This window comes from Cherax quadricarinatus, chromosome 83 (genome assembly GCF_038502225.1).
Source record: "Cherax quadricarinatus isolate ZL_2023a chromosome 83, ASM3850222v1, whole genome shotgun sequence".
Lineage (NCBI taxonomy): Eukaryota > Metazoa > Arthropoda > Malacostraca > Decapoda > Parastacidae > Cherax > Cherax quadricarinatus.
The window spans coordinates 5,557,578-5,569,456 of record NC_091374.1 but is presented as its reverse complement, the minus strand read 5'-3'; the positions used below and the strand labels follow the sequence as shown (position 1 = coordinate 5,569,456).

Here is an 11,879-nt window from a genome sequence, read left to right as displayed (position 1 = left end):
GGAGACCACCAAGGCACGCACTTCTGAGAATGCCTGCCCGAAGTTTGGGGTATAGAATGAGAAGCTGCGGTGAAAATGGAGGACGAGAAGAGGTGTAAAAGCTCATCGATGGAGGACGAAGAAGGAACCTCTTTAAAAACAGTTAGGTGTGAGTAAAGGTTCCAATTTGCCCGATTAAATTGCCAGCGTGGGGTGCGAAGAGGTGGCGAATATGAAGGAGAAGTAAGAATGATTGGGAAATGATCACTGTCATGTAAGTCCGGGAGAACAGACCAAGTGAAGTCTAATGCGGCAGAGGAAGAGCAGACTGAGAGATCGATGCAAGAGAGAGTATGAGTCCGAGGATCAAAATGGGTGTGAGTACCTGTATTTAAAACATGGAGGGGGTGGGTGGCAAGAAAAGCCTCTAACTGAATTCCACGGGAATCACAGTGAGACCCCCCCCAGAGGAAATGGTGGGCATTAAAATCACCAAGTAACAGAATCGGTGGCGGTAATGACGAAACAAGGAAGGCAATATCCGGAATAGATAATGCCCGAGAAGGAGAAAGATATAAAGAACAGAGCGTATACCACCTATGTAAGTGGATACGGGCTGCTGTGTAATGCAGCGAAGTATGAACAAATAGCTGATGGTACGGAATATCAGTGCGTAGAAGAAGGGCACTTTCATTAAAGGTCCCATCAGGAAAAGGATCTGAAGAATACAATAAATTATAGCCTGAGATGGGAGAAATAACAGCAGAGTGTAATTTTGGTTCCTGTAAGCAAACACCAACAGGGGCAAACTGGGAGAGTAACATCTGAAGCTCACCCCGATTACCCTTGAGGCCGCGTATATTCCACTGTAAATAGGCCATGATTGGCAATGATAAAGATACTTGAAATCCGCAGGTAAGGGTTCCTACGGACTAGAGGGGTTAGAAAAGTCCACATGCGGAGGCAGTGGAAAACGTTCAAGCAGCGAAGGAATGGTGCGCTGTGAAGAAAGGAGTTGAGCAGATGGAGCAGAGGAGAGAGAAAGAGTGGAAGGTGGATCAGTGTCCATTGATGGTTTGGTCTCTGCAATATATTCAGAGATTGCTTCAAGTGTTTCTGAATTCAGAGACGTCGTATGGGAGACAATACTGGAAATGGTAGGGGGAGGATGAATAAAGATTGGAACTGTATTGGACTGTACCAAGGTAGGGGGGAGCGAATGGGTGGAGGGAACTGGAGAAGCGTGGCAGGGGACAGAAGAGGCAGGAACCTGGGAGGTGGCAGAAGAGGAAGAAACTTGGGAGGGAACAGGGGAGGAAGGTACAGTACGAGGAGGAGGGTGAACCTCTACACTTGTAACTGAGCCAGTGAGAGGGGGAGAACCAGGGACAGAGACAAGGAGGGTAAAAAGAGGAGGTGGAAGATGGGTAGGAGGTGTTAACGGACCTTTTTTTGACTTTTGAGAAGTAGAGGGACGATTGGGAGGAGGTGTCGTACGAGGTCTCGTCGATACTGAGGCTTGTGAGAGAGAACTCGAAGAAGCGAGATCAGACTGAGGCGTTGAAGTAGGGACGTCTGAGCCGAGGACAGCAAAAGGATTAGATACAGGAGTGACTATGGGAGAGGTAACCACAGAGGTGGGTGTAGAAGATGGGATACCAGAAGTGGGGGGACGTTTTGAAACACGGGAATAAGAAACACGTGGGAGTCTCCTTTGGAGGCGGAGATGAGAAACTGCCATGGCATAAGGGAGACCTTCTGTCTCTTTGAGGTAACGGATTTCCCGCTCGTTTAAATAGACTTGACAACGGCGAGAGTACGAAGGGTGAGCCTCATGACAGTTAAGGCAAGAGGGAGATCGATTGCAAGATATTATTTACTTAGATTTTAGTAAGGCTTTTGATAGAGTTCCACACCATAGACTGTTAAAGAAAGTGGCAGCTCATGGCATTGGGGGAAAAGTGCTCTCGTGGATCGAGTCATGGCTCACTGACAGGAAGCAGAGAGTGTCCATAAATGGGGTTAAATCCGAGTGGGGATCTGTAACAAGTGGCGTTCCACAGGGATCAGTCTTGGGCCCGTTGTTGTTTATAATATATATCAATGATCTTGATGAGGGAATTACTAGTGATATGAGCAAATTCGCCGATGACACAAAGATAGGTAGGATAATTGATTCAAACGTAGATGTTATGGAACTTCAGGAGGATTTAAACAAACTCTATTCTTGGTCAGAAAAGTGGCAGATGCAGTTCAATGTAGATAAATGCAAGGTTCTGAAGCTTGGGAGTGCCCATAACCCTAGTACTTATAAGTTAAATGATGTAGAACTTAGCCATACAGATTGCGAAAAGGACTTGGGGGTTATGGTGAGCAGCAACCTTAAACCAAGACAGCAATGCCTAAGCGTACGTAATAAGGCAAATAGATTACTGGGATTTATATCAAGAAGTGTAAGCAACAGAAGTCCAGAGGTCATACTGCAGCTTTATGCATCATTAGTAAGGCCTCACCTAGATTATGCAGCTCAGTTCTGGTCTCCGTATTACAAAATGGACATAAATTCGTTAGAAAACATTCAGCGTAGGATGACTAAATTAATACATAGCATTAGAAATCTTCCTTATGAAGAAAGATTGAAGACTCTTAAGTTACATTCACTTGTTAGACGAAGAATGAGGGGAGACCTGATCGAAGTGTATAAGTGGAAGATAGGTATTAATAAAGGGGATATTAATAGGGTCTTGAGGATGTCTCTCCAAGAGAGAACCCGCAGTAATTGATTTAAATTAGATAAGTTTAGATTTAGAAAGGACATAGGAAAGTATTGGCTTGGAAATAGGGTAGTTGATGAGTGGAACAGTCTACCTAGTTGGGTTATTGAGGCTGGGACTTTGGGTAGTTTCAAATCTAGGTTGGATAAGTACATGAGTGGGAGGGGTTGGATTTGAGTGGGACTTTCACATCAGAGCTTATTTCTTGGGTGGCATTGAAAATTAGGTTGGGCAAATGTTTTGTTAGTGGGATGAATTATAAAGGACCTGCCTAGTATGGGCCAGCAGGCCTCCTGCAGTGTTCCTCCTTTCTTATGTTCTTATGTATTAGAATGGTCATCGGCACCACAGACTGGGCATTCGGCGATAGATCTGCAATATTTTGCTGGATGGCCAAATCGCCAGCAATTTCTACACTGTTGCGGTGTAGGGATCACCTTTCGAACTTGTAACCGATGTCCTGCTACATAAACTGAGGATGGGAGTTCACGGCTGTCAAAAGTTAAACGAGCCACATTGCTAGGGTATCGTCTCCGCCCGCGGGCAGGAAGAACGTAAGTGTCTACCTTGAGGATTGGGAGATCTTGGAGCTCCAGCTGTTCAAGAATGTCAGTGCCACATGTCTGGAAATTTTGTTGAACTATGGTATGGGGCAGAATGATGGTACCACTACAAGAATTGAGGGAATGATGCTTTTCAATAGTTACAGGAACAGTATTGATATGGGAAAGACGAGAAAGCTCATGAGCCTGGGTAGCATTCTGTACGGTGACGATGCGCGTACTGCTCTTAAGAGTATGAAAAGAAATATCTTTACCAACATGGCGTAGGAGTGCCTTGCCAATACTGTGGTCAGAAAGATAGGCAGTAGAGGAAGTCGGTCGTAAAGTGAAGAATTTAGTCCATTGTGCAGTCTGAAACTGAGCGTGGAAAGGTAGTGAAGGACGTGTCGATCTTTTCTGAGAAGAACGAGAAGGTGGAGAAGTATCATCAGCAGGTAATTGTCGTTGTCGTTTAGGCGTGGGACCAGAGTTGGTCCGACGTGGAACGGGCCGGCGATTCGAAAATTGCCGCACCGTAGAGGGAGAGGCTGGAAGCATAGTCAGAGGAGAGCGAAGGTCAGATAAATCGAAGGAGTCAGTCGAGGCCTCAGTACCTGAAGCGGGTGAGGAAACAGCACCGGCAAGAGGAGTGTCCGAAGAGTGGTCCAAAGACGAGGCAGGGTCAGAACGGGGTGCGGTATCAAGAAGGGGCCCGGGGGTAGCAGGTTCATGGACTAGGGCTGCCATGGTTAGGTTACTTCTTTCTTTTTGTTTTTAAGAAAAGAAAAGAGAAAATAAAAATAAGAAAAAAGAATAAAAAAAGGGGGGACCGGGGAGGGATAGTTCCTAGGAGGAATGAAAGGGCCAGAAATCTCCCTCCGCGCCCAAGAGGACCTCAGCACCGCAAGTAGTGCAGATGCAGCATGGAACCCGTGCCATACCCTACCCATCATGCCAGTAAACCGGCAATCCGGGATAGCAACCTCACATCTGCCGAGCTACCTCGGTGGACAAAAGAGAGGGCGGCCGGAAATCCGCCACAAAGCATACCTCCTTCGGCCACCACCCCCAGAATCCGAAAGGTGGCTTCCAGAGATACACCCGTCGCCCGAGAGACACCCAAAGCCACCCTCCGGGATACCGGAGAGGGATCAGGACATCCCCAGGCAATCCAGATTCCACGGCAAACTACGCCACCGCCAAGAACCTCAACGGAATGGGATGGACCCCGGTACCCTTTCCCCTACCTAGGAACTAGCGTGCCTGTGGGAAAAAAAAAAAAAAAAAATGGAAGGGCAAAAGGGAGGGGTGGGGAAGAGGAGGAGGAAAGGTAAAGGGGAGGATGGGGAGGATGGGATAGGGAACGGGGGATTGGGGGGTAATTAGGTTCGGTCTGAGGAAGTAGACCGACAGGTCTAATTCCTCAGACCAAGAGCCTCTTCACCACGCCAAGGAGCCCCCCTTGAAGAGGTTGCATTTGTAAGAGTTGCCAGACCTATGATTGAAAAACAAGCCTGAAAATGAGGGGGTACACAGGTAAATATGTATGGCAAACATATGGGAAGCATGCTTAGTGAATCTTTGCAGCTGTAGCTACTCTTGTCATGGAAAACCCCAGCCAGTACAGCTAAATGCATCAGCAAAGGCAAATCCACCTGTCACACAAAGTGATCTGCCCTCTAGGGAAATGTCTCTGAAATCATGGCACCAACAGCATGGGAAGACCCAGCCAGTGCCACTCATGATATACAGAGGTTTTAATCCTCCGCCACAAACAGGTGGTTACCCTGGAAGAATCACCTGTAACCTTTGCAGTCACTTGTGTACATATGTGTAAGCATCACAATTACTGTGTTTAGACCATCAAGATTGATGAACTAAACACTGACTCCAGGCTAAGGGACTGATTACCTCAAACTTTTTCTCCTCACCCTCCACCTTTCTCCACAGTGGACTGAAGAAGCCACTGGCTGGCAAAACATTTCCAGAATAAAGATACTGAAATATTGCACAACTGTCTCATTTATCAACTTGTAACTTACATAAACTATTTACTCACATCAGAATTACTACCAACTTAAGCTTACATTCCAAAATTCATTGTGTGCATTATTTCATAAGCTCTAACAATGATATCCAGTTTTAGCTAAAGAAAGAAATTAACAACTTCATATTTTATTAGGAAAAAAGAACTGTACACTTTATATGATAGCTAAATACATTAATTGTACATTTTAAAATACATACCCTTTGTTTACACAGCGGTCTGTACATACATATACAATCAAGAAGAGATTCTTTTGATGACAACAGCTTCAGGTATTTAGTCCCACACCCCATATCCATCAGCTTTTATACATGCCTCAATAAATACATGAAATAAATTGGTCGGTCTTGCTTTATTATGATTACTTTCAGAGAATCCACCTCAATAATGCCAACTCGTAATTAACATACCGTTTATATTGAGGAAGTAATCTATTATAAGGTTATGTCAAAAGAGTATTCCAAGGTCATAAATATGATCTTCCTACACAAATATGCTAAATCATAACATATCTAGTACGAAAGACAACCTCAAGGTCTTGCTCGGGATGAAACAATACAGTGAGGCATTACATATGCGAGAGAAGTATCACATGAATTAGGCATAATGACTCCACTCTCACTGAGGAGTTTAATAAATGTGAGGTTACGTATTTCTACCAACATCCCAAAATTGATCTCATCTCGCCTGCTATCTTAGCAGCAAGATGCCAAGATGTTAACATGTCTTTCTAGGGACCATCTCTCTTCTGGTCATTAGACCATCACTAAAGCTTCTGTTAATTGAAGCAAATTCACATTCATCACTTAATATTTGTTACTAAACACATGAAAGGCTTAGTTGACGAATGTGTAATTTTCTTGAAAAGAGTTATGACCATTTAAGCCTTCAATGAATATAGCAGTTGAAGGATCCACATACTCTCTTCAAGCATTGAAAAATGACTGTCTACTACAAATTTCAAATGTCACAAACTGAGCTAAGCCAAACCTGTTCATTACTATAGATTATTAACAGCATGCTACAGTAAGTGTTGGTTTAGAAAGAAACCTGAGTGAACACTAGGACATATTTATTAGAAAACGTTTCAGTCCTGGGACCCTGATCACTTCTGAACTGAGAAGTGATCAAGGTCCTAGGACCAAAATGTTTTCTAATAAGTATGTCCTGGTGTTTGCTCACCTGTCTTTCTAAACCAGTTTGTCGGTAACTATTACCAAGGTTTATACCACAGTAAGTGTTTAAAAATAAAATGTTGTGATTACTAGAGTTTTTGTCTTTTAGGCCCCACCCAACATGAATGACCAACCTTCCCTAATCATTCATATATACTGAATGACATGTGAAGTTTAACCCCATTCATCCCATGGTTGTCCATCTGAGAACTATATCAAGTTGCTGGTTTTTAATCTCCAAAGCAGAATGGCGCAGGCATACTTAAAAAAAACAAAAAAAAAAAAACAGCTATTGTCCTCATAGCTCAAGTGCCAAACATTTATTTTACAGCTATGATAAAAATATTTGCTTTGAGAATTCTGTAAGGTTTGGCTATTGTAAAGGTAACTCAACAATCAATTGCTGCACTATAAAACAGGGAAAATTCTGGTATATGGAGCAGATAAAGTCAAGAGAAGAAAAAGGTAGAATAATGTGCAACTGAATTAATATGGTAGATCACCAAACGGCCTGCAATACAGAAATGGTTGAGACACCATTAATGTTGCTAAGAACATTTCTCCCGCAGAAGTGATTCTGTGGAAGTCTGAGGTATTTTCACTAATTCATCCCACAGATGTAATTTACCTGTAGTAAAAATATATCAATTTTATGTTAAGCCCATAAAAACTAGTGAAACAGAAGATAATGAAAAAAGAAAAACAATAATTTAATTTGGTCTTCGTTAACAATATTCAACATTAATTCTTGTTGTTCACACAACAAAATATTTTTTTTATTTCATATTTGACCTACATGCGTGAACAGCTCAGGGTTACACAAAATGACTACTATCTACTGACAGATACTGCCCTTGCATATAGTTTTGACCACATCCAGAGATGTGATAATTGCAGAGCTAACAATACCAGTACAAAATGTGTGTATTTGGAACTCCAGTAAATAGCTATACTGAAGGCACCTGCTGATTATATTAACACTTGGTTAATACGAAAAAGATAGCTGACCAAGAAGCTGATTAGCCACAATATTAGTGTTTGCATTTGATTCATGTTCTATAAATAATACAAACTTAATAATAAATATTATTCCCAAAAGCTTCTCTAGGTAATATTTGTGGTTAATCAGGTTTGACAAAAATACAACTGAAACAAATAGTGTAAAAAAAAAAAAATTATGTTTTTTAAATATGTTATTCCATTCATGCAGTTTTGCATGAGGACTTCCAAGGAAATGGTTGTAAATAAATCACATTTAATAAATATATTCCAAAGAAATATTCATAAACAAGACTTTCTAAATTAACCTTCAAAGAAATGGTTGTAAATAGTCATGTTAAAATAATACTAAAATTACCTTTCAACAATAAATAGAGAGCTGTACATAATGCATTTGAACATTTCATGTGTGATAAGTATTAAATAATAAATTTAACATTATATATGAGAAGGCCTGGACAATCACATTAATGTATAGGCTAAGGACGAGGTGGTGGCCTGTTGATGGCCACTCTGCACTTTACCTCTTGTTAATGATAATTTTGTTATCATGCCTCAACACATTACATATAACATGATGAAAAATACCATGGAAGAAGCTTTCAGAGGACAGCGTATGCTACACTTTTCGCTAAGCCTAAACAATAAATATAGACTTCTTCCAGGGCCTATCTCATTTGATTATCTGATCACAGAAATATTATGTTACTAAAATTAATACTTTTGCCTTGATAAATTACTATACAATGGCATAAAATAAAAGTATTAAAAGTTAACAACAAATTTAGGAAAATCGGTAAGGAGAGAAACAAATACAAGAGACAATACACAATACAAGAGGATTGTAGCATAGAATCACGAAGAATTATAATATACCCTATGTCTCTTCAATGAATATCTTCATCAGGGACATTCTGAAGAAGCTGTCACAGATATAAATTTAATAAACCTAGTATATTTCTCATTACCTGATAATCACAGGTAATTGCTTGTACAATGCATACACGTACCTAACCTCGGATACCAGCCCAAACAAAGAAATTTAAGACTCTTCTTCATTCAAGAGAACAACATGCCTGAACTAGTTGAAGTGTGTAATGCCCCATTAAATATCTTGCTGACATGTAGTCGAGTAATGAGAGAAATGAGAGGTACTAAGAGTACTTTCCTAACGAGTATGAAGAACACAATGTAAAGATGGCCAAGTCTTCATCTGATCAAAGGCGACCACTTCCCACCTGTTTGTTTAGCTTAGAAAACACCCACATTGGGTACTCCTAACATCAGTGATCAAATGATAATGTATCCATCTTAGAATATACTTGGATTACATTTATGTGTTTAATGCCACATAAAAAAATTATTAGAAATATTAGATCCTTGCAAAACATCCATCTATGAATTTATTATACCATAATGGAAAACCTAATAGAGCTCAATCTTAAAGATTATCTAAGCAAAACAGATTGAGCATCGTAAATATTTCTAAGATATTCTAGGTCAAAGACAAAAAACTAAGTTTCAAATTAAAAAAATATAACATTTACCTCCTACATGCAAGGTCAGAATCCTTGACTATAGTATATGATCGATTAAAACAGCTACTAATGCTACTAGTTTAATCAATCTACTATTTTCGATCATGAGATTGATATATCGAGCATATGAATTGTTTTTTGTACATGTGCTCTCTCATTATCAAGATGTACCTGACGTGCAAATTTTCTTCTTAACAAATCATGAAAATATATACTGTGTATGCACGCTTTTTCAATCCACAGAACTACATAGACGCGAGTGTCTTTGGATCTTGTCATACATGGAGATATACTATATATTTAATGGTATGGGAGGTCATGTAACAGGTGGCTAAAGAAATGATTAAACATTTTTCCTCTTTGTGGTTTGTGTATATGTTTGTGTGTGTGTGTGTGTGTGTGTGTGTGTGTACCCCATATTCTACAAAACTTACATCTGCAGTCCTACTTAAATCACTGGTTTACACTTGTGTAATTTCTTTGCTTGATACAACATCACACATTCATTACCTATTGCTTACTGCCACGAGACCACTCAAGAGAAACGAGTGTATCACACGAGTACAGAATAACACTAAGACAGGTTACTGTTTATACTCACACAGAGGACCTGGGAGACACTGAATATTGCCATCCTAATGTATAATTATCTTAGTTCAGACCACAAACCAAAATCTTTAAACTGCATCAGTACACCTCACACTGTGTGAATATGAAACCAACTTCTTATATTACAAACTTTTTTATATGCCTATCATCAATATACATATACATGAACTCAAATTAAGTTGTAATAAACAACTGTCAATGAATAAACAGAAGAGGAGACGAGAGGCTTGAACCGTGGTCCGGTAGTGTCGGACTGTCAATTTATGGACTGTAGTTCAAGCCTCATGTCCACCCTTCTGCTCATTCATACATATACATGTATATAAGCTTTTGCACTGGAAGATTCATATTCAAGATGGTATAAGTGAGGTACAATGCAAAGATACTGGCTTAGGTCTGTTATAAAAAACCTTTTAAGAGTTTTATTATGTGCAAATTAGGATCTGAAATCCTCATGCTGGTTTTCTACTTGCTCATCTAAATGGGGTATTTTGTTTATCTGAAGAAACATAACAATGTCTCATAATGTAAGTCTTAGTCACACGACCCACGCAGTGGTGATTCAGGTCACTGGACCAAGGCTTTCTGCTCATCCAAGCGAGAGACCTGCACTGGACATTGATTGCATCCACATTTCAGTTTGCATCAGTGGAACAGTTGCCAAGGTCAATCCCAGTTCTGTAACTGGTGAGCATTACTAGAACCATAAACAGTTTTGAATATCTTGGTAATATTAAAGCTATGAACTGTGATCCTCCTCTACCTGTGCATGTGTCTGATTGCTCATCACTCAATAAGTATAAAAAGCTCTGCCTCAGAAAACAAAACAGATCAAACCACTGGAAGAACAAATGCAAGTATCACATCAAGCTGCTCAAATATGCTAGTGAATAAGAGATGAGGATGACCATTGCTAGTTAAGTGATAAAGATACACATTCACACTAATTTCACTTGATACAGGCCTCCACACTCAAGAAAACTATCTTCACAATGCTAGAGGGTAGCTGTTCATTTGCTTTTCAATGCAACAGTCACACATAGCACCTATACAGTAGGAAGAGTTGAGCAATAATGCAAAACACAACTCAACCTTAATAAACAGCAGCACAGATTTCGGGAAACTGAATGATCCAAAGCTATGTAATTTACATTCCTTACAGTAGATAACTTTTTTTTTGCTGAGATCAAACCAGATGGCTTCAGGGCATCATCTTCCACATCATTTGATGCATAACCAGTCTGGAGAAAATGTTCATTCTGAAGAGAGAGTTTCAGGTGGCTTTATGGAAGTTGGGAAGAGGGGAATAAAACATGAAAGGGTGTCCAATCACACTATGTCGTTACAAATACTATGTAAGAGGCAAGTGGAGAGAGGAGATACCAAGGTCACGCATATCCCATAGGTGAAAGACCCAAAATCTTTGTTAGGTTATCCTCATCCCACTCAGGTGAAGTGGGTGATGCCACACCAACAGTGGGGCACTGATTTTCTGATCTCTCATATGATGAACCTGTCCAAGGATTATTGCCCATTACTTCCAATGGTAAGTCCTTCGGTCGAGACGATGGAAGAGTTGATTTCATACCTCGGAAAGCAGATCTCCCCAGACCACCATCTAGAGCTGCCAGGAAATCGTGAGCTTCTGAAGTGGGTAAGGGTAAGCCTGGGGCAAGACTGCGCTGAATTACTACATATAAAGCCATGCTGGTAACCCTGGCTTCATCCACTTCTCCCCCAACACTGGACCTCCTCCAAACAGTGACCACCTCAGTGCGAATTTCTTCACTTATGATGTTATTCCACAGATGCTGTACTCCTCTGAAAAATCATAATTATTATTTAGTGTATTACTCATCACTAAATCAACAAATCCTACACTATCTATTGTGCTGCAATTTCTTACAATGTCAATAATAATTTTTTTTATTTTAACTTTCTCCCTAATATGATACTGAAATGAGTCATTATTTTAAATCTACTTGTGTAAGGGTAAAAGATATGAAGTTAATGGTAGGAACTGAACATTACATAGGAAAGCAGCACATTCTGATAGTGATATGCAGGACAAGTCTTTGTTACTGTTTATAAACTTGCTTCAGAGACTACAATGAAACACGCACAAAATGATAATTAACCAACATTTTTTGTTAACATGATGGCCATCTCCCACTGAGGCAGGGGGATAAAAAAAAAAAAAAAAACACTCACCATCA

At 40.2% G+C, this 11,879-nt stretch overlaps 1 protein-coding gene across 2 annotated transcripts in view; it reads right to left on the bottom strand.

Annotated features, from left to right (window-relative positions):
- Positions 1 to 5,454: 5,454 nt before the first annotated feature.
- The window catches only part of LOC128702258 (cortactin-binding protein 2-like), a 120,992-nt gene continuing 114,567 nt past the window's right edge, over positions 5,455 to 11,879 (bottom strand). For both annotated transcript variants that reach the window (XM_070102762.1, XM_070102763.1), the window contains one exon: positions 5,455 to 11,484. In XM_070102762.1, coding sequence (XP_069958863.1) covers positions 11,052 to 11,484 — 433 coding nt within the window. In that variant the 3' untranslated portion in view covers positions 5,455 to 11,051. The remainder of the gene's footprint in view (positions 11,485 to 11,879) is intronic.